Here is a 24,292-nt window from a genome sequence, read left to right as displayed (position 1 = left end):
CTCTTAAGCAACAAAAATCATATTCACATGGCATATATCAAAGTGCATCACGTTTAAGGCTTGAAAGAATTAGAACATGTGATATACTTGTAACGAAATAAGGGATAGAAGCTTAATCAAACATAAATCTGATTTCCTAGACTTGTTATTTTAGAACAAGGAACAATATTGAACATGGAAATATTACACATGGCCGAAACATAACATACATCAAGCAACAATTCTATAATCCAATTTCATTGAAAATATGCAAAGTTTACATGCTACATATGAACATTATCCGAATGTAGTTTAGAAGCTAACTTACAAATATCCAAAGTAAAGGAATACCAACAAGCAAGCAAGCTGTAAATATATTTTCTTAATCATTAGACTTAGTGAAATAACGAAACCCTAATTTGAGAGTGTGTGTGAGTGGCGTGCTAGTGTTTACCTCATTCGGTTCTAGGGTTCTTTTCTTACTTAATGTGATTTCTTCATGTGCTCGACCTTGAAGTTTTTCCCTAGGCCAAAAAGTGTTCATGCTCCTTCAATAATGACTTAGTGCTAGTGTGTATGGCATTTGTGTGATTTACATGTGATTCATCCCTATGGACGAAATCTTAATAGAGGTGAATCCTTACTTTGAAACCCTATGTTGGACATGTGCCCCTCATGTTTTCAAGATTTCTTTCACTTTTGTTCTTGGCTAGTGGGGATTCAGGTTTTAGAAGAAAATCCTAGCTCCTATGTTTTGACAAAACTCCTCAAGATAGAACCCAAACACTCTTGGTTCTTCCATATGACTTGAGTAAGGTGGAGACCTCCTCACTCAAACTGAGCTCTCTTTCACCCAAGAAAATCCTTGTGTTCGTGTGTGTTTAGGAGAGTGATTGTAGTAGAGGTGGTTCTTACCGTGTGGTTTCTTCCAATGAGGAACCCTTGGTTTTCTCACCAACCGTGCATGAAGTGCTTAGATGGAGGGAAAGGTATGGTGCGTGTGAAGGTGTTTGGATGGAGAGAAAGTAAGAGAATGGAGTTAGCTTTCACTAAGGTGATCGTGCTTGAGAGAGAGGAGAGGGAGGGTGAGAGATTTGAAAAGAAAAAATGGCAAAATGACTCTTGAGTGTCCTTTTTAAGGGGTTGGGCGCTGGCCTAATAAAAATACCTTAAGTACTTCCTCATTTCCCAATGCTAACTCTCCCTCTCATCATTACTTCTGACACAGGAAATCCAAAAGTCCAAGTGCATGAGCGCCATGTGACACAAAGCTTCTTGCTTTGGCCAAAATCTCCCTCTATCGTTTCCTCATCATCGCCTTGTTTCAAAAATGCCAAAAACCCTAATGCATGAGAGACAAGTGGCGTGGCCCTTGCCCCTGGCATGTTCCTTATGTGGTCTAGGTTTAATGAACCTTCAAGGGTGTGTAGGGCTTACGGCTGAAACCCGAAATGGGTGTCTTTGGGCATTGGGTCTTGGCGTGTGCTTGGTTGCCATTTGGCAATGGCGTGTGCGCGTGGTCTTTCCCCTAGTTGACCCTCTACCTCTTTCTCTTGTCTTCATTTCCCAATAAGATTCTTCTAGAACCCTTAAAAGTTGTGTGTGTCATTTCTCTAAGTCCTCTCTTCATCTTCCTCATGATTGCATGAAACATGGCAAACACGTGGTTGATGCCTGTTGGTTGGGCATGTATCACTTTGGCTGAAGCTTTAGAGTCTCTTTGAGACTTGTGCTTCAGATTTTGTATTTTCCCCATGAACCCCTCATTATTGCAAAATCCTCTAGGAACTCAAATGGATAAATGACAACGGTGGTATGCGGCTCCTAGGGTCCAAAATGCTCTTTTATCTCTCCTCCCTTCTTTCATTATAAAGTCTAGGTTCATGGAGTCCTAATGATGAGCTTTGTATGTTGGCCAAGTGTCTGCGGCTAAGTTGTAAGGGCCTGTGTGTGACCCCCAAATTCCACTTGAGATCGGACGAAAATTCGAAGCGTCGAGACATGCAACACAAGGTTACTTGCCCCCGTTCATGACATATAAGATGCAATGTTCCTAACATGCATCTAGCATTATGCAATATTCATAGTGGATAATAAATTTTTTTTCTTTAGTAATACTATGCACCAAACTGAAATATCTCAAATACTTAAAACATACTTCATACTTAACGACATACTAAACAACTAAGCTCACAATAATAGTCCATATGGTTGTGATCAAAAGAGTGCTGGAGATTGAACTCCACAAATACAAGTAGTAACCTGAGGTAACTACTGTACTACCATCTACGTCGCACTATCGCTTAGTCGATCGTTTCCAGTTGGTCGATTCCCGTTTCTCATTCAGATTCAGTAACAAGATCTACCATTCGGGGGGAATGGTAGTTGAGACTACCATAGTGAGATTTGATTACAAATCTCAGCAAATTTACAGGAAACTTCCACACAGGTTAATGATGCATGCATGACAGTAAAAACATGAATGCATAATCAAATCATAAGTAATCATAGCATAACTTGACATACAACATAACATAACTATCATAACTTAAAATGAAACTGAAGCTTAGCATGAACGTGACTTGAAACATAGCATGAACGTGAACTTGAAACAAACATGGACTTGAAACATAATATGCATAATTTGAACATGAACTTGAAACATAACATGAACGTAAACTTGAAACATAACATGGACTTGAAACATAACATGAACGTGAACATGCATAAGTTGAACATGAACTTGAAACATAACATGAACCTGAGCATGACATAACATAAATGTGAACTTGGAACATAACGTAAATGTGAACATAACAAAACATGAACTTGAAACATATTCTTGTCTCATGGGATTACCATGATTGCATGAATGTAAACTTGAACATAACATAACGTGAAACATGACTTGAACGTGAAATGCATGAACTTGGAATCTTATTCAATAGACTTAATCATTAAAGTGACCATATGGGTGCTACACAGGTCCCCTTGAGCCGTGTGTCCCTGCCGATTACCGCATCACACCACAGGTTTCTATACCAGTTGTGAGTGCGTTAATACGTACTTCACAGTTGTTGTGGCCCCACGTATTCTACGTATCACAATTGCTATATCTCACGTAGTGTATGCTCCACAGTTGTTGTGTCCCCATGACTTATTTGTTTGTGCCACACTTGCTGTGGACACACGTAATATAATGTGTGGCACCATCGGCGTTAGTACTTGGCACGCTCCAGTGACCAGCTAATTAGGCTCCATTCACAACCTGTTGACTGTACTTTATCAACCCAGGGAATTTCACACCTATTTAGACACTCCAGCGTGAACAAAGGAGTTTCACTAGAATATTACCTCATCCTAGCGCTTAGGGTCGTGATTGACATGAATAATTTAACTGGCATATATGACATTTCATAACGTGACGTAACATGAACGTGACATAAAATACAGAAGTCCTGACATAGCATAACGTGACATGAACTAAGACGATAGACATGACATACTTCGAGACATAAATATAATAGAGAACATTTCATAACATGGCATACATATAACATGCAACATTTCATAACATACAACATTTCTTAACATGGCGTAACATGTGATAGTGAATATTACGTGACATGAAATACATGTAACAGATGGCATACTTAACTTAACATGACATACTTGCAATATATAGCAATATGTGATAGAATATCTTATGTAGCAGATGAATAATTCATGACAGAATAAATTATGTGTAACAGATAAATATGTAATGACTTGGCATGACACATATGATAGCATGCATACATACAATTTAGTTCCCTTACTGATCACTCATAAACATTAAACTGATAGTAAATTAAAAACTAACTTACTTCAATCTTTGCGCTTCGAGACAAAACTTAAGTGCGATCACGAGAAACTGAAAGTAATAATTTCTAAAAATTAGAACTTAATCACTAAAAATTAGGAATATGGAAAAATATAAACTTAGAGTAAAATTACCATTTTACCCCTAACTTAAGGATTTTGCATCCTAACTCCAAAAATCACCAAAATTTACATATCTTATGTAAATTTTGTCCTAAACTCAAATATTAATTCAGAAAAATTTAAAACTAAATACAACAATTAAAACTCTATAGGGCCGAAACTTACAAAGGCTATTTCCTTTGGTTTTTGTTGTAATTCTTTGAAATCTCAAAACTCATGATTAAACCAAAATTTTTCTTCTACTATACTCATAACATATTCATATGAATAATCATGTTTTGAATCATGAACAAAAGCCATCAAAATCACTAAAACCATACTTGAACTTTTTGGTTTCTATTCTAAGTTCAAAACAAATTTTTGTTTCTAACTTGTTCTGATCAACCTCTTGATCCATGACTTATAAAGATGTGATCTTCAAACCAAAACATCACATGGTTTAAAAAGATGTCCTAAAACAAATCCAAGCATCAAACTCAAGATCACATGGTTAAACATCACCTAAAACATAAATTTAGCCAAGAACATCATTAGTTTGGCCTAACCGAATATCTCATTGCATAAAATTTCATATCTTCGAAACTAACATCAAATATCTTCAAAATAGCATTTTTACATGTATATAAGAGGCTTAGGATCTTCCAATAAAAATATCAAAACCATTGGAATAAGATTAAACCATAAAAGATTTAAACTTTCTCTAAACAAAAACTGTTTTTCCTCTTCCAGTTTCTAAGTTTCTAAATCTAAGAAAATATTTTACCAAAACTTTTAATCATGCAACAAATCCTCAACCAATAATCATATACACATGTTAACAGTACTCCATAAAAATTGCGGACCAGGATCTACTCATTAGCTTGGTCAAAACCTCCAAAATATAACACACTCTCCCGTTTATCACCCAGAATGACCTTTCTGAGGTCTAAATGAATTTCTACGGATCATATGATCTCCAAATGGAACTAATATGGTATCCACATAAACTAGAATCCCAAATAAAGAACTTTCATGAAGGAAACTTTGCGAGAAAACACTTACAAAAACTTCGAAACAGGCGTTCAAAAGAGGTAAGAAAAACTGTCCAAGAGTGTCTTTTGTGTTCTATGGAGGAAAAGTGTAAAGGAGAGTTGCTTTTCATGGGAAGTGGACTGGAGAGCCTCTTACACAAGTTATGGAAAGTGATAGGACTGAAGGAAAGGTTGAGTGTTGGCCTTTTCTTCTCATAAAAATCAGTCCAAGATCTTTTCTCAAGGTGGAGTGTAAGAGTGAAAGAGTGAGGTGACCCTTTAGTTTTGTATTTCAAGAACCTTCTAGGCCCTTCTTTGTAAAGATCTGGCCAGCCAAGTGGGGTTACAAAACTTAGCCGTGAAGCAATGCTAATGGTAACCAATTTCGTGGGCCTTAATGGGCCTAAACCGAATGGGCCTAAATTTTGGGGTTTAAAGAGGGTTTGGGTTGCTATCAAGCCCAAATCCAATATCAATTGGCCCAATTAATTTTTCAAGGTTAACAAGATTGGATAATGATTTTCTAACACAAATTTGAAGGATTAATAGCATGTGGAAGTGATTTAATCAAGCGATTAAACACAATGCTAGAAATCGAATTAGAAAATGTTTAGAGGCAATTTAGGGTTTTGGGGAAACCGTTTAGGGTTCCGATTTCAACAATGTTTTTGGGCTTTCAATTGGATTCCCACCATTTAGGGTTTCTCTAGGATTGAAAACCTCTTTGGTCTGGCACAATTTGGTTGATCAGATGAAACAAAGTTTGCTTAGGTGGCATGATCTCACACCTTGATTCCTTCAAATTCAACAAACGTTTCTCATGGTGCCAAGTGTCTAATATTATTCTCTAAGTGTGGCTAAGATCTTGCCAAGTGTCCAAATAAAATTTCTCTAATCTAATTTGGACATTCCACATTGTGATTTTGAAACACTGTAATTGGTGCGCTTACCAAGGTTACTATTCACTCCGAAAAAGTGAATCATAAACTTAGCACTAAAAATTCCTAAATATTCATATTAATCTACAGTGAAAATCTTTTACTGAAATTCAACCTCGAAGTGCTCCTAAAAATAATTTCATAGTTTCGAACAGGCGTTTCGTCTGAAAATATGAAAATAAACTTATTGTGCCATAAAATTTTAAATAATCAACTGAGTCTGATGGCGTAGACCATAACGCATTCTAACACTTCTAACTATCTCAAATAAATAAAACTCATATTTATAGCACCACAGTGAGTGATAATACTGACTATGTTGACAGACTAAAACCTATGCAATTGGTCGATTTGTAAAAACTTATGGAATTTTCACGAGATTCCTAAAGTCAATAGAAATTTCACCAATGAATTTCTAGAGGGTTGTTACACTGTGCCCTAAGTGTGTCGAACTCTAGACCTCCTTCCATCACTTCCACTTCTTCTATAAGCCTTCAAACATGTTTGCTAAGTGGCAACAAGGTGCTAACCAAGAAGCTACTTTGCTAGGTTCCTAATGATGGGAAATCTAGGGAAAACTAAAGGCTTTCCCTCTCCAAATTAGGCTCCCCTCATGTGAAAACCTTAATTAGGGTTTCCTAAGACCTAGGTCATTAGTGACCGATTACCACCAGCCCGTGATGGGCTTCTGTGATACCCAGCCCTTGCTTGGGATTGAACGGTGACTGAAGTATCGGGACATGTAACACAAGGCTACATACCCCTTGTATATGACAATTAAGATACAATACACCTATTGATATCTAGCAGTATGCAATATATTGCAGCAGAAAGTTTGCTTAGGTCAAATAAATAAGACATATATCATGGTATCAAAGCACATAAATTCCAAAGCAAAAATTTCATAATAGTCATCAAAAGACTTAATTGTTCCAAAAGCGACTACATAACATGGGACCATTGCATCAAATGTGATCAAAATAAGTCATTCATAAAAAAATCTTATGGATCAAAATCAAGGCTCCATCCTCTACTAGACTCAAGAAGACTCCCCTAGTCTTCCGGGAATCCAATTCCAGTAATCCCAACTGAGCAGTGACCTCCTTTGCTTCTATAGTAGAGTTTTAGTCTTGCTCAATATATCCTGACATAAAATTCATATCATCCTTGAACCTTAAAATCTTCTTAGGATTTAGGGGCAAAATCCCAACACTTGACTCATTGAGGGTCGCTAAGATTTTCTTAGGTCACTGAGCCATGACCTTAAGCAAATCTAGAGTGGACTGATGGCTAGCCTCCATAGTAAACTCATCCTCCACTATTTCACAAATCTCATCCATACCTATGGGTATCATGTACCTAGCACAACTTCTACCATTCTGAGTAGGGGAGTGGTAGTGAAAAATTACAGTAGTGAGATTTCGAGAAATCTTAGTAAGTAAACAAATAACATATAACAGATATCATAAGCATATGTAAGAAAAATTGAAATGAATGCATGGACATGAGACTTTACTTATGTATTTGACTTTTTCGAAAATACCATGTGCATCATGGCTTTCATAACCATTTTCTTTCATAAAACATCTTTTCATCATTTCATACTTGTTCATTTAACATACTTGTGAGCTCGGGTTCTTGTTCATATTAGCATAACTTGGAGTTCAAGGCCTTTCTTTGACTTTTAACTTATAAATGGATACCTCATGGCTCCCCTATGCACCGTATATTCCCCGCTAGTTACCGCATCAACCATTGACCACTTTGACTAAGGTGACTATGTCTAACTTTTAATCATTCATAGTATGGCAGTTCACTTTTCGCCTTCACCGTAGGGCACCCACTAGCTTTCGGTGCAACCCCACACCGGTATCCGTTTCTTTTAGAAACCATTCGAGGTCCACCGACTGTACTTCATCGACCCAGGGGTTACCACTCCATTTTTTACACTCCTAAGTGGACAAGGGAGTTAACACTAGGAGATTTCCCCATCCTAGCCTTTGGGGTTGTGATAGAACTTTTAAAAAACTCATTTTCTTTTTGAAAGATTTTTCACAATCCCAATGCATGTGACATGAACTATGAAACTTTGGGCTTTCATGGGACACATGCAAATGCTGAAACTTTATAATGACCATGTAACAACAACCATGCATATCCATGTACATTTCTCATTATAGTTTGAAAATATTAGAACATGCGACCATGTTCTTTTTCATATTTTCTAATACATTCAATCAACAAAAAAGACGCGAGCATTCACAACTTCACATGTATTATCAATGGCCAAGACCTATAAAGCCTAGCATGCCCGAGAATTGGTTCTATGTCTTTAGAACTTCAATCACATAATGTTAATACTTCATCTATGGTCATGACCGAGACCTAAAAATCTTGAAATATACATTACACCAACTTTTCATGAACTTATAATCTTCTATTGTGTTTGATAAAACTTTATCAATGAACATGCATGTGTAGCCGAAACATACTAGTGAACATACTTATGGAAATGCAAGTATTTTATGGGCTTAATACTATAAAAGATTCTATCATATAACAAATATCCATGAACGTGTTAAGAATCATGCAATCCGAACCCTAAATGTGGCCTCTCATTCCATTTTCGTCATATGAACTAACATCAATAAACCATTTCAACCATATATTGAACAATCATACAAGGAACCAATTACATCACATGGAAGAATATCATCATCAAGTATCAACATGCAACCAAACAATGAACGAGTTCACATGACATATACATAAAATATCCAAGTACAAGTTAGAAATTTACTTACAAAAATCCACAATTGATAAGTGAGCAAGCTGAAAATATATATAACAATTATTAGGATCGGTTATCCAAAGCCCCAATCCGTGTGTGTGAGTGTTGTGCTCTCGACATATTTCCAAGAAATAATCTACCAATATTCGGACATCCATTCCTCAAGTCTGAATCTTGCATAAAACAAAACCCTAGTTCATAAAACACTAAAGACGTGGCCTTCTTTCCTCAAAACATCATGCTTACAAGCTTAAAGCAAATGGAGTTGAGTCTATATCCCTTTAGAAGAAAATAAAAATCCTAATCTAGCCGAGTGTGTGCATGGGTACGCTCATGTGAGAAACTTCACAAGAACCAGAACTATATTCGTCTTGTTCGTGGGTATGTGTGTGTTTGAGCATGTGTTCATGGTGAACTTAGTCAAGTCCGAAACTTGCTTCCTTTGGCCATGTGTGTGGTGTAAGGAAAGAGAGTGTTCTTGCTTCTTACCTTGCGTGACTTTCCCTTGATGGATGACTTCTATTCTTGCAAACACTTAGAACAATGCTTGAGTGGATAAAGGGTGATGTGAATGGTGTTTGGGTGAAGAGAAAATGGTAGAGAGTAGAGAGAAAGTGAGTGACAGAAATCTCCAAAATTTTCTTCAAAAAGTCCAAAAAAGACTCTTGGTTTTTTGGCTCCCCCTTCTTATAGGCGTGATCTCCCCTCTAGAAAACTTAAACTTAGCACATGGATGCCAAATGACAGCACCACCATGTGACTCTTCGCCTTCCCCCATCTTTAGATTGTGTTGGGAACAAAAGCCAATCTCTTGGACAAGTGGTGTGAAAACCTTCCAAACCGAAACCCTAGTTCCTTATTTGCCCTTCTTCAAGTGTCTAAGTCCATTGTATCTATTGGCAAAAGGGTAAAATTTCAAAACCCTAGTTCCTTCTTGAAGCTCTACCCGTGTGTATACTTGCCAAGTGGCAAGTGAAGTGTGTGTGAGTGTAGGTGGCTACCGAAACCTTACAACTCCCAAGGTGTTCTCTCATCCTCCCAAATTCTTGGAGAAATATGATTGGGCAATGTGGGTGACATGCACCCTTCCCTAGTGCCGTCCATCTCGTGAGTTTCCCACCAAGATTCTTCTAGAAACTCTAGGCGTGTGGCTCTTCATCTCCTATGTAGATTTCGCCCATTCCCAAAGCAAAATCCATCATCTTCTATCTTGCATGCATGACACATGGCAACTTCTTCTAGAAATCAAAATTCTCTCTCTCTTCCATGGTTGTCGTGCATTGCCCCTTGGCCTTCCCTAGGCTCCACTTTCCATAGCCTTATCATTTCCCTTTTAGAAACCTCCCTCTATTAGGGACAAGTGTCACAATACCTCTTCTTACAAGCAAGTTTTTTGCATGCATGACACATGGCAAGAAGGTGGGTGATCCTCTATGGTAGACGTGCAAGACTAAAACCCTAGACTATCAAGTCCTAGCTGTAGGCTCCATTGGATGAAATGTGGCGTCCAAGGAAATGGGTTGGTGTGTGCCCTAATTCTGTTGGGCTTCAAAACCCTAATTCCCCTATAGAGGCCGAATCAATCATGGGCTTGGGTCTTTCTCAAGGCCTTAGATGCCTAGTACCAAACCAAATTTCTAATTTGGTTACTCCACCTCTCTTGGCCCAAGTTAACAATATTTAATAAAATTGCATAGAAAGAATAGCAAAAATCTTGGTCATCACAGCTTCTTAGTGGGCTTGGAAGATTGGTAAGGCCCTTGTTGCTTCATGTGTTCTCTCATGCCAATGCTTGGGCAAATATCCAAGTGGACTAGGGCTAAACTAATAAAAGTGTCAACTAAGGACTTAACAAAAGTCCAGGTCATCACAACTATTCTAAGCAAGCAAATGCACTAAATAATTTCGGATAGTTATTTACTAGTCCTTTTCTTAGAACATTCAATCCCAATTGGTGGAATCATCCCAATTGGTGGACCTCAGATGCAGCAACAAAGTTAAGTTCAGCCACCTAACCCAATTTATCCTCATATTCCTCAATCTACTCTCCATTTGTGGCACCACCACGACAACAAGCATCCTTGGAGGAGTCTCTCAAGGCATTAATGTAATCCACTAATTAGGCCATTTAGGAGATGAATAATTCTACTCAAATCGATAATCAAGCAATTTCAAAATTAGAGAGTCAAGTTGGCCAGTTATCAACCCATGTTGGTGAGAGAGAGAGAGAGAGAGAGAGAGAGAGGAAGATTTCCAAGCCAGCCTATACTCAATCCAAAAGGGTAGTATGCCCTCAATTATGCATCCAGTTCTACACAAGGACAGGAGCATTTTCAGTCCATTACCATAGAAATGAGGAGGAGCATAGAAGTCACATAAGTATGGCACATGGAAATCACCTAAGTATGAGGAAATGGGGCTCTAGGAACAAATTTCTAAACAGGGCATTTTGACTGCGGAACAATATGCTACCAAATTCATGGCATTAGAGAGGGTAGCACCTCACCTGAACGGAAATAGTAAACATGGCTGCCATAATGGAGGCTGGGCAAATAGGTCTAGCAGCCTAGATCAATTCTGAATGGAAGAGGGTCATGCCGTTTCTTGCAAGCAGTAGTGTCGAGAAGAAGCGGTCTATTTCTAGTCTAGCGTAGGGCAAGGGAATAGTAATAAGAAGACAAACACCGTCTGCCAACCCACAGTGCACAAAGTGCGATAAGCTTCACGCATGAGAGTGTCGTTAGGGATAATAAGTCTGTTTCATATGTGGACAAACTCGGCACATGATAAGAGAATGTCCCAGCATGAAAATACATTGTAATGCTGGAAGACATTGATGCTAACACATTAAAGGCAAAAGAAGCTGGTGTCATTGCTGGAAACGTCAACCTGTTAAGGTTCATAGCTTGTGCGCTATTCGAATGGAGCTTGTTGCAGTCTTGTGTCTGCAGCGTCTGCACGGATTTGTAGTTTGCAAACCGAGATGTCACCCTATAAGGTTGTAGTAACGATTCGTGATGAGAATATAGTAGCTTGTATTCATGTAGTTAAGGAGTGTCTTGTTGTGGTAGAAAGTAGGACGTTGAAGGCTAATCTAATTGTGTTTGGCCATATGAAGTTTGTCCTAATTTTTGGGATGGACTCGCTGTTTAAGCATTACGCTAAGCTAGATGGTCAGAAGATAAAAGTTATGTTTGAACCCCCAAATGACGATAAGATTAGTAATGCAAAAATGTCAGTTAAGGCTACACCTCTAATGATTTTAGCTTTTCAAGGCAGGAGGTGCATCAAGGAAGGTGCCTCAACATTTCTATTGATGGTTGTTGAGAAGTTAGTTGGGAGTGAAGAAGTCCATGGGATACCCGTGGTTGAACACTTTCCTGAATTTTTCGCTGACGTGTTATCTGGATTACCACTCGATAGAGAGATGGTGATCGGAATAGAGTTGGAACTTGTGATGACTCCGACGCAAAAGATGCTATATCACATGGCTCCCACAAATTTGAAAGAGCTCAAGGTGCTGCTGGAAGAAATGTTTGATTTATTCGTCTTAGTTCTTCACCATGGGGAGCACCTATACTATTTGTGAAAAAGAATGATGCTTCCATCTAGATGTTCATAGACTACAAGGAGTTAAACAAAGTGGCAATCAAGAACAAATATATGTTACCTCGGATTGACGATTTGTTGGATCAACTGCAAGGAGCATAAGTATTTTTGAAGATCGATTTGTGCTTTGGATATCACTAGCTGAGGTCAAGGAACAAGATGTGCTGAAAACTGTCTTTAGGACAAGGTATGACCACTACAAGTTTTTGGTGATGCCCTTTGGGTTAATCAATGCTCTAGCCGCATTCATGGATATGATTAACAGAATATTTAGACCTTATGTGATAGTTTTATTGTTGTATTCATTGATGACATTCTAATATACTCAAATAACGAGGAGGAGCATACATATCACCTAAGTATGGCGCTAACCATTCTCAGAGATCAGGAATTGTATACCAAGCTTAGTAAGTACGATTTCTGGCTTTGTGAAGTAAAGTTCTTAGGTCGCGTGATTTCCAGTGAAGGAGTAGCAGTAGACCCCAACAAGATTGAAGCAGTAACGAGCTTGCAGAGACCAACCACCATGCACGAGATTCGCAGTTTCTTAGGATTGGTTGATTATTACAGGAGATTCATGGAAGGATTCTCCAGTTTGTCTAGACCACTTACTACTTGAACCAAGAAGAATGCAAAGTTTGTTTGGAGTGATAAGTACAAGGTGAGCTTTCTCAAGTTGAAGAAAAGCCTTACAACAACACCGGCACTTACATTTCTGGAGCCTCATAAGCCTTTTGTGGTGTATAGTGACACATCCAAGACAGGACTCGGATGTGTGCTAATGCAAGAAGGAAGAGGAAGAGTAGTCGCCTATACTTCAGGTCAGCTAAAGGATCAAGAGCAGAATTATCCTACTCACGACTTGGAGTTAGTTGTAGTGGTTTTTGTTCTTAAGATTTGGATACACTACTTGTACCGAAAAAAGTGTGAAGTTTTTATGAATCACAAAAGCCTCAAGTACCTTTTTGAGCAAAAGAACCTTAATATGAGGAAGAGGAGATGGTTGGAACTGAATAGTGACCACCAATGCGACATAAAGTACCACCCCAGAAAGGCAAATATGATAGCTGATGCTTTGAGTCGCAAAAGCAGAGTGGAAGATGCTTTTTTCCATCATTAGAAGTGAGATCTCTTTTAAATAGAATGAGGAAACTGTTGATTGGAGATTGTAGTTAGGAAACCATTCTAACCAAAGTTCAAGAGTTCATTCCATTGGATTGGGAGGAACTAAAAAGTCATCAGAGAGAAGACAACAAACTTATGGAGATTATCAGAAAGGTCAAGAAGCCTGAAGGGCCAAAAGACTTCAGTATCAGAGAAGACGAGACTTTATACTACAAGGATTGGAGAGTTGTGCCGTCAATCAAGAATTGAGAGATAGGGTATTGAGAGAAGCTCATAATACTCCCTATACAACTCATCCTAGTAGTACGAAGATGTACCAGGATTTGAAGAATCTTTTCTGGTGGGAAGAAATGAAAAAGGATGTGGCAAAATTTGTAAACAAGTGTTTTGTCTGCAAACTTGTTAAAGCATAGCATAAGAAGCTAGTAGATGTGTTGCTGTCACTGCCAATCCTAGAATGAAAGTGGGACGACATCTTGATGGATTTTGTAGTGGGTTTACCAAGAACCGCAGCTGGGATTAAGACTATCTTGGTGATAGTTGATCGTTTAACGAAGAGTGATCACTTCATCATACCCATCAAGAATACTGATTCTTTGGAGGGATTCGTGAGGATTTACAGGCTAGGGATCGTCAAATGCATGGAGTACCAAGGACTATCGTGTTAGACAGAGACCCTCATTTTATGTCTCAATTTTGGTAGAGTTTGCAGGGTTTGATGGGCACCAGTCTAAAATTCAACAGTGTCTGTTGTCCTTAAACAGACGGATAGATCGAGAGGATGATAGAGACTGTAGAAGACATGCTTAGGGCCTATGTCTTGGAGCATAAAAGGAACTGGGAGAAACATTTACCTTTGGTAGAGTTTGCATACAACAACAGCTTCCAGGCCACCATTCATATGGTGCCCTATGAAGCCTTGTATGGCAGGAAGTTTAGATCCCTGTTATATAGGGAAGAAGTTGGGGAGAGTAAGGTCATTGGACTGAAAGTCTTACAAGAGATAAAATATCAAGTCATAACAATTAGAGAGAAGATGAAGACAACACAAAGTCGACATAAAAGCTACACTGACAACAGAAGAAGGGGTATAGAATCTGAAGTCAGAGCTTGGGTTTATGTGAAAGTATCTCCTATGAGCGAAGTAAACCATTTCAATGTTAAGGGGAAGTTAATTCCGAGATACGTGGGACCCTAAAAGATATTGAAAAACGTGGGAGTAGTTGCTTTCCAGGGTTTTCATGATGTTCCTCAATCCTAAAGAAATTTATCCGCTAAATTTCTGGCAGGCTATTACATCCTCCCTTAAAAAAAGCCATGCTCGAAATTTACGCATGAACACAAAAACAAAATTATCTACTATCAACAAAAAGAGAAGATGATGCTCACTGATCCTATTGTCCATCACTGGACATATAGTCGCTAGTCGATGCGGGTAGGGGTGAGTCAAGGTCTACTGTCATGGCGTGATGAGGCATATAGTAGAACACCTCATCATCAGAGTTGTAAATCATGTTACCAAAGTGCCCAAGGGAAATGTGTTGTTCGACCTCTTCATCATCGCTACTTGGGATATGAACCTGAACGAGTAGTCATCCTCGATGAGTGGACGACATCGATGATCCTAATGTCTCAGGCTCAAGATTGACAGCTGCGGTGTTCTCCTCAACTGCTCGACTAGACTCATCGTCGTTCGGTGACATCCTCACCCTAAAACTATCCCAATCCATCCACGTGAACAAGTGAAGAGGTGGATAACAACCCTCATGAGGTAAAACCTTCTCATAACCTACACCATTCTTATCTATGTCCATCATGTGGGTGTGATGGTGTTCTAGACGCTCTATCTCCTGCCAATAGGCAGTGGTCTACCTATCCAACTCGATAAGTCACCTCCTACGGTATTCCTCTCTCATCTCTCACACTTGTTATGCAAAAAGCATCGATTTCCTAGTAGTCTTATGCTCGAGTGCCATGAATACTCACAGCAAAAAGCATCGATTTCCTAGTAGTCTTAGTCAAAGATGGAAAATAACTCACAGCATAACTAAACATGGTTCCAAAATAGATCTAAGATGAAAAAACACATACTTTATTTGATATCCAAACAAATGAAGTACAATGACTAACTGATGCAATGTAACTCGTACAAAATTGGTCACAAAAGAAATCGACTAACCTATGATTACTGACAAAGTAAAACAATACTATGATCAAAATAGATGAGGATACTTGGCTCTCATATCAACTTCTTTTTCCAAAGTTGCTTCCTGAACATTATGTTTATGACAAAGTACTTTGGCTTAGGTGTTGGCCTCGGTGTTACAGGATGTTTGTGTGAAACCCTAACTCCAAATCTTATGAAAATTTACATTCCTCATGTAAAATTTTGTCCTAGATCCAAATATTTAATTAGAAAAGTTTAAAACACATTATAAATATATGAACTATGTTTAGGTCGATTCACACAAAAGGCCAAACTCTTTATTTTTGTTGCAATTCATCCAAACTTCAACTGTCATGCTTAAACCGATTTATAAAACACTTAAATCATATCCTATATTCTAAAATCATGTTGAGACATCAAAATATACAATGAAAATCATAAACTCCTTATATTAATAAACATGCCAGAACACTATGTTTTGGTCAAATAGGACAAATCCTTGATGTTCTTGGTCTAACACTTTTCAAATCAACTCCATGGACTCTAAAAGTCCATAAACACACTCTTAAGATGTTTTCAAATCAAACCTAAGTGATAATCATGCTTGAACAACAACCATAATCACAAAAATCATCACCAAACAATCAAGATGCTCCTTAAGCTCAAAATCGAGTACCAAATGCTTTTGACTTTAGATTAAAACCACTAAATCCAAATTTTTCATGAAATAAACCTTCAAGAAATAAAATATATACCTCATATTCAAGTTCTAAACTTGATCTAAGCATTTAATCTAGGATCATATGGCAAAAACTTCATAAAAATACAAAACAAATATGTGAGCCTCAAATTTGTGTCCTAACCTAACTTTTGCATGCATAAAAATTATTCCATCAAGATCAAAACCAATATTCTCCAAAACTAACTTCCTTACACATATATCAAAAACTTAAGAACAACATGTGTGAATATTAAGATCACTGGATCATGTTTCCCTAGCAAAATATTAAACCTTTCTCCCAGTTTTCATCTTTCCAAAATGATGCAAAACCTTTTATAAAAACTATTAACATGCAAAACATCCAAACCTAAATTTCATATTAACATGTTACTCTTCACCATAGAAATATCTATCTAAGATTTCACCAAAAACCTCATCACAATATCAAAGTTTCACACCAACATCCTGTAACACCCAGGCCAACACCTAAGCCCAGGCCCAAGCCATGTGAAGCCTAACCCATTGGAGAAGGAAACAAAGTCATTTCCTGAAGGTCAATACCCCTCTGTTTTTCCTCTTCTTCCCCATGCCCTGACGGTTTCTCTCTACCAATTCCATCTCCACCCCGTCACCTCTTCTCTCCGATACTTTCTCTCCCCACTCACTCACGCCATATTTATTTTCACTCCTAGATCCTTCTCTCTCTCTCTCTCTCTCTCTCTCCCCTCTCTGTCGTGCTGAAGACCCAAGCACGGTTACCTACACCACCAAATCGACTGCCCAACTGCCTCAACCCTTCGGTTTCTCCACCAAAGCCCACACCCAATCCCGTCAGACTCCTCACGGTAATGCCACCGTGAGCCTTACCACCACAAGTCGAGCAAGCCACCAGAGCAACAACCTCTCCTCCACTGAAGCTAGCCTCACTAACGGCATACATCAACCTGCCTCCCTCAACCCCTATAGCACCAAACAACAACCTCCACGCATGTCCAGCAGGCCACTCAGTGGTGCCACCCAACCACAGCTTTGCACCACCACTACCCACCCTCTGTGAAACCATCGAAAGCCACCCAAAAACAGAGCCTTTGCTTATTGCCCTTGAGCCACAAGCTATAGCCACCTTCCTATGTTCGACCACCACCTCGATGGAATTAACCATGGGAAGTCGGAAGCCTCCCACCAGCCAAGATTTGACACACATCCTCCCCATATGTCCCTCGTTGCAAAATCTCTCCCTCCACTCCGTTATTCTCGGGTTGAGACCACAGTTCCATTTCCTCCCGCAAGACTCCACCACATAGAGGAAACCGCCGTGATTGGTATTTTTGTACGACCACCAAGGACCTGCCGCCACACCTCCTTCCTCCCTCGGTGAGTTCACTTGGTCTCTCCTCTCTCACACACCTCTCTATGCCTTTCTTGGCCTTTTGTGTTCTAGAGTTCCCATTCCTTTAAAATGGAGATGGGATGTGGGCCTCAAGACCCACAGCCCATCTTACTACTTTTAAGTGGGCTGGCTTTCACATGAGCTTATATAAAAATGGGGAGTGATGATGTTTTTTTGGGGTCATGATTATTGGTTAAATGAAGTCTAGGTTATTTAAGTATTTTGAATTTTAATTAGAAAGCGCGTGCTTAATTAGATAGTTACGTACTATTGGAAATTTATGCAAGTTATGTGTCTATTTTATAGGTAATGATTGATATTCATTCAGTACTGTCATTGAAAAATTCAAAAAAATTAAAAGCCAAAGAAAACGGGGTTCCTATACTAAACTTTGCATAAAAGAAAATGATTGGGGTTGATTTTGAAAATATGCATGTTTGTTTTGAAAAGAAATGTGAAAATGACCTCATATATGTGTTCTGCATACTCATGAAATTTGTATAAAGAGGAAGTATTTTTGTCATGATTGGTGTAGACATGTGTTTTGTTGGCATTTTGTTTTTGAATTATGAAAAAGGAGCGATTATGAAAATTTGAGAATTTGTGCATAGTTTATGAAGATGCTCTGATTTTGTTTATGAAAATGTGAGAATGACTTGAATCTGTTTTGTACTTTGTTTGATATAATATGGCATCTAAAAACCTTTGGCTCGATGTTCTAATTCGGTATTGATCTTGTTTTGATTCTATTTCTGATCTGTTCTGTTAAGGCCTTACCATGGGTATAATAGTGGTATAAAACCTTGTCGCTGGTGATAATAGTGACCTTTAACCTTGTCACGGGACATAATCGTGACCTTTGACTTTGTCATGGGACATAATAGTGACCTCTGGCCTTGGCACGAAACATAATAGTGGCCTTTGGCCCCACCACGAGATATAATAGTAATCTTTGTTCTGAGTGCAATCGCTTTGGTGTCATGGTGATTTATGTTCTGCTTAACTTTCTACAGAATGCACAACTTGACAACGAGGGTTGAACAGGGAATCTGTTATGATATGATGCTCTGATATGATATGATATATTATAATATGATATGATAAGATGATGATATTCAGTTATGCTATGCCAAATGATTTTTGAATATGAACATTTCAATTGTTGCTCTGATATTCTGGTAACGCATGTTTTGAGATCTTTATATTGAAACTGAAATGTTTCGTTCTGCATTCTAAACTCTATAAATCCTGGGTTTACATATTTTTATATGTTCTTTACTTACTGAGTTGTTGATAACTCACCCCTTATCTCCATAATATTTTTATGATAATTTGAATATTTTAACTAAGGATCAAGATTATGGATCATGGGTGAGATGATTAAGTATAGTGGATCAAGCATAGAAGGTTTCTATGAGTATTGGCAAATTTTATTAAGTAATTTTGTCGTATTTTGATGACTTGGTATTTTGGGAGGTTGATTATATTGAGGTAGTTGGTTTGAAACAATAATGTTTATATGGCATTGAAAATTTAGAGTCTATAAATATATTATTGAAATGTGAGTTTAAGTGATAGGAAGTAACTCTCTGACCCCTCTAGAACCGGGGCGTTACAGATCCAGACTGTTGCCTAGAATGACGTTTGCATGATCAGACCGAATTTTCACTAATCAAACTACCATGAAAAATTGCCCTAAATATATCAATGGAATGCTTTTCATGAGAATCGACTTAAAAAGGTTTCAAAGAAATCAATCAAGAACAGCTAGGAAAACTACCTGACGAGTCTCTCTCTTTGAGTTCTCTCTAGAAAATGGATTGTAAATGCAAATTGTGAAGTCTAAAAGGCATGAGACGTTATATATATGGTGGAGGGGCTTTCATGGGAATGAATTTTGGATTGGAGGTTGGTAGCCCAAAATTGGTGGACAAGGGGCTGCATAGCTACTATTGGAAGTAATAGTTCTAGCCGAGTGGATGGGCTATGATCTTGAAGCCTTTTTTTAATTCCATCAAAGGACTATTAGGGTTTGAAGTGAGTGGTGGTGTTAGCTCTTGTCTAGGCCTTGGGAGGGGGAAGAAAATTCCTTAACAAGCCTCCCATGGTGGTGGTTTTGGGTGGGCCAAAATGAGCCTTACTGATGGGCTGAAATTTTGGGGTTTTGGTTGGGTTCAAGCCCAAATCCAAATTTTCTTGTTCCAATATGATTACCAAAATGTAATAGAGTGGTTAAGGGTGCATGTAATCATGGTTTAGGGTTTTGGCCATCATGAGGGTTTTAGGGTTTTAATTGAAATCCAATGGTTTGGGGTTTCACTAGGGTTGAAGTTCACTTTTGGTTGGTCAAAAAGTGTTTTGGGTGGTCGGAATAGTTAATTGCATAGGTGGCACGATCACATGGCTTGATTTGCATCTAATCCATCACACTTAACTCACTAAGTGAAAAGTGTCCTAGTATTATTCCAATGAATGGCTAGAAATGTGTCAAGTGTCCATCCAAGAAGCAATCCCAATGATACTAAGTGGATCTGGACCTTTCCATATAGAGATTTGACAATCGCTTGAACTAGGAGCCACGTGTCACTATCCCGAGTGTTAGGGCAGGTTTGGGGGGTGAGATGAGAATTTTGTGTTTTATTTTAGTGTTTAAAATATTATATTTTAGTATTATTATTGTGTTGGAATTTGAAAAAATTGAATTGAGATTTGAAAAAATTGAATTGTTTATTATATTTTGTATGTGGATTTGAAAAAGATGTAATGATGAGATGAGATGAGATGAAATGAGAATTTTGTGTCTCATCCCACCCCCCAAACCTGCCCTTACTCTTCATCCGAAAAATTGTAAAAAGTATTATTACATCATAAAATCCTAAATATTTATCTAGAACTAATGGTGTAATTTGTTTCTTAATCTCATACTCCTAAGTACCTCAAATAAATAAAACGACATTTCTATTACCATATAGGGTAAAAAACCGACTATGCTAACAGACTATCTCACCTCTAAGAATAAGCCTCTCAACTCCATAATCACTTCATGTGGTTGCCTTCAGAAATGAGCTTATGGGTTCAACAATTTGTCGAGATGGACCCATGGGGTGAACAGGCGCCCTGATAAGTTAGCATGGGTTAAAACAAACAAACTCAAACACTAAAACAACAAGACCAATGTAAAATCGTCTCAAGAGGCCAAGAAATTCATTAGCATCAACAACAACAACAAAAAAAAAGATCTCCAACTACGGGAAACAACTTTTAACACACTTCGCTAACAATGAGCAGTCATACGCTCGCACAAACAAGCTCCCTAAAGTCCCATCCTTAGAGGCCTTTATAAGAAATTTCATAAGTCTACTTGAGGTCCATCCTCAAAGATCCTCATTACATCCCACATAAACAAGAAATTAGGAACAAGCTACCAGAGTTTATTTTTCTGCAACTCTATGTTGGAGATCTGTATTGCATCGCATAGACAATGAAAAGCCAACGGCAAGTCCCCAAAATTTTCTACACGTCTAGACTTTCTCTATCATGGTTGACTTATATTAAAAATTCTCAAGGTCTTCTTGTTGGACAAATCGACTTTAAGAACCGCTGATATCTATTGGATATGAAATGAACTAGTCCATTGGAAGCCTATTGATAGGAATAAAATGAAGAGATAAAAAAAAATTAAAAAAAAAAAAAAAAAGGAAAATTGACTAATGAAAGCGACATAAGGGAAGTAGGGCTCAACTACTCCAGAGAAGGAAATAGACTTTTATAAAATGAGAGAATCTCTGCAAATCAAGGAAGATGATTGGCACCCTCTATCTACAGGAACAACACTTTCTTCAATCTCCCTCGATCCCTATGTTCTCTAGTGTATTAAGAGGTATGAGAGGTTATGAAAGATTGTAAAATCATTTAATATAGTAGATTTCACTCCAATAAATTCGTGGACGTAGATTTTTATGTCGAATGATGTAAATCTCTATCTCTCTTCATTTATATTTTATATGCTTTATTTATTATGTATTCATGAAAGAACATCCGAATATCATATCGACACCCAAACTATCATGCAACTTAGATCAGTTAACCGCCGTATTGTTGGGTTTGGATCCTGTCGGAAAAATGCTTCAACAACTACTTTCCTGCAACAAGACGTGGAGTGAATGAGAACGGCACGCTTTTAACGTGCATGCCCTTTGCTTTAACTGCAAATTGTGTCCATCCGTGAATTAATTATATATATAGTCCGAGAAAAAGAATGAAAAACGGGACCTAATAACTAATAAGTATATACACCAACCGCCTTCTTAATTAGTTGGTAATTAGTAATCTTTTGGACAAGAGTGCGCGGAAACCAAAATTCTAAGCGGACAAATGAAGGTTTCATAGAAATTAAGGAACAACCATAAAGAATAGGATGTAACAAACGCCTGTTAAAAAAAATGAAGAGAAATATGAACTCATGAATATATATATATATATATATATATATATATATATATAGGAGCGTACGTACGTATTATAATTATGTGCAATTTTTTTTATTTTTATTAGTGATACAGCTATAAAAAAATTATATAAAAATAATATAAATTAACATGATTTTATGTAATCTGTCAAATCTGTTATATAATAAAAATAATTTTACAATCTGATAAATCATATTAAATTATATCAATTTATAAAATTATTTTTATATAATTATTTTGTAGCAAGAATATTTCTTATTTTTCTTTTCTTCGCTAACCTTTACGTGCAATTCAAGCGCGTTTAAAGACAGATTTTATTGTTAGTGACGTGATGACTAACTTCAAAGCTGGTTACTTATATATAATAGATAAAGTGATTTAATAAATTTATATATTATTTTTTTATATAATATATTAGATTTATTTTATAATAAAAATAATTTTATAATTTAATATAATACATCAAACAAGGTCAATTTATAAATTTAATTTTTATAAAACTTCTCATTTCATTTCAGACAATAATTCAAAGGTCGGAGAAAGAAAGGAAGACTTCAGGGGTAAGTACTTATAACTGGTCAAGTGTAGTAGGGGGCGGCATGCATTTAAAAACAAGAGCATTTCTTATCACTCTTCCACTATATATAAGGACGCCCACTCTCCCCACCTTTGCCCACTTCAATTATCTCTCTCTCTCTCTCTCTCTCTCTCTTTCAACTGGTTATGTGCTTTTCGTGTTCCTTCTTTGTTTCTTTCTTTAAGCTAGCTAGCTCTTGAGTGGTTTCCGGCTGACATGGGACGCCAAGAAGTACTCGCCGGGTATGATGATCATACCCAGATCGCCAAAGGGAAGAGCATCAAGCGCCAAAGGCCCATGTCCCCCTATGGCGTTATCCTCACTTCTAGCTCATCAAGTACTGGTTGTGCTATACCTGGTACTGCCAGTAGCGATATTGATGGTGGCAGCGGAGGTGGATTTGGATCCTATGGTTCAGTTTCTTCAGGAACAACTTCTGAGGATGTATATGACAGCACTGATCATCAGGAAGACGAAGACATGGCTAATTGTCTGATACTCTTGGCCCAAGGGGATGCTCCAAGGCAACCTCTCCAATGGAATGATCCGATGGAAAGGTTTGGAGTCCGAAAGTTCTCCGAGACGGCCACCGGCAAGGGTGGGTTCTATGTCCATAAGTGCAAGACTTGTAACCGGACTTTCCCATCATTTCAGGCGCTGGGCGGGCACCGGGCAAGCCACAAAAAGCCTAAAGCCATGGTGGGTCAGGAGATCAGAAAAGCACCAATAACACCGTTCACAGAATACCCTGAAGAAGCACGATTCAAAAGAAATAGTTTTAGTCCTTCAAAACCTCTCCAAACAGCCAATATTAAAGGTATGCATAGTAACAAGGCCAAAATCCATGAGTGCTCCATTTGTGGCTTGGAATTTATGTCTGGTCAAGCGCTTGGCGGCCATATGAGGCGGCACAGGCCGGCTTCAACAAGCTCCCAAGTGGCCATGAGCATCGACGCAATTAGCACCACCATAGAAGACTCCCAGCACGTTGAAATCAAGCCAAGAAATATTCTCTCTCTGGATCTTAATCTCCCGGCGCCGGAAGAAGAGACTATGTTGAAACTTACAACGGCCCAGAAAAGCCTTGTCATGATCTCCTCTCCGGCCTTGGTGGATTGCCATTACTAGGTAGAGGAGGAAAAGATTGTTGATATAAGTTTTTTTCTCAATGTGAATTATATTATCGTTAGTTTAATTGACTATTATTGAAAATCATCAATTCTTTGAATTCTTTTTTGTGGTATTTGCTGGCTGTGTACTGATGATCGATTTGTTGTAGTTGAATACTTTGAGTAAGCAAGTGGTCAGTGTTCATGGTTGCCTTTCATTCACGAAAAGCGAGTGATGGGGCATCTTTTACTATATATATATATATTTCTTTTTAATTCGCTTGCTCTTTATAAGTGGGAGAGCGATGTGAAACACGAGAGAGAGAGAGTAGGGCATGGCTGGCTAAGGGTCTGGCAGCACCACCACCACAACCAAAAGTCCTGGATTAGGTTCCTTTAATTTTGTGTGTTCTTTTGCTAGAA

The 24,292-nt window shown here is 38.0% G+C and overlaps 1 protein-coding gene across 1 annotated transcript; it reads left to right on the top strand.

The window, feature by feature from the left end:
- Positions 1-22,828: 22,828 nt before the first annotated feature.
- Positions 22,829-24,060, top strand: LOC108989692 (zinc finger protein ZAT5-like). Its single transcript, XM_018963389.2, has one exon. It carries the CDS (start codon positions 22,977-22,979, stop codon positions 23,886-23,888), a length of 912 nt encoding a protein of 303 aa, XP_018818934.1. The 5' UTR covers positions 22,829-22,976; the 3' UTR covers positions 23,889-24,060.
- The last annotated feature ends 232 nt before the right edge of the window (positions 24,061-24,292 follow it).

The sequence above is a fragment of the Juglans regia genome, chromosome 14, assembly GCF_001411555.2.
Source record: "Juglans regia cultivar Chandler chromosome 14, Walnut 2.0, whole genome shotgun sequence".
Lineage (NCBI taxonomy): Eukaryota > Viridiplantae > Streptophyta > Magnoliopsida > Fagales > Juglandaceae > Juglans > Juglans regia.
Note: the sequence above shows the minus strand (reverse complement) of the source record. Positions and strands in the feature narration are given on the sequence as shown.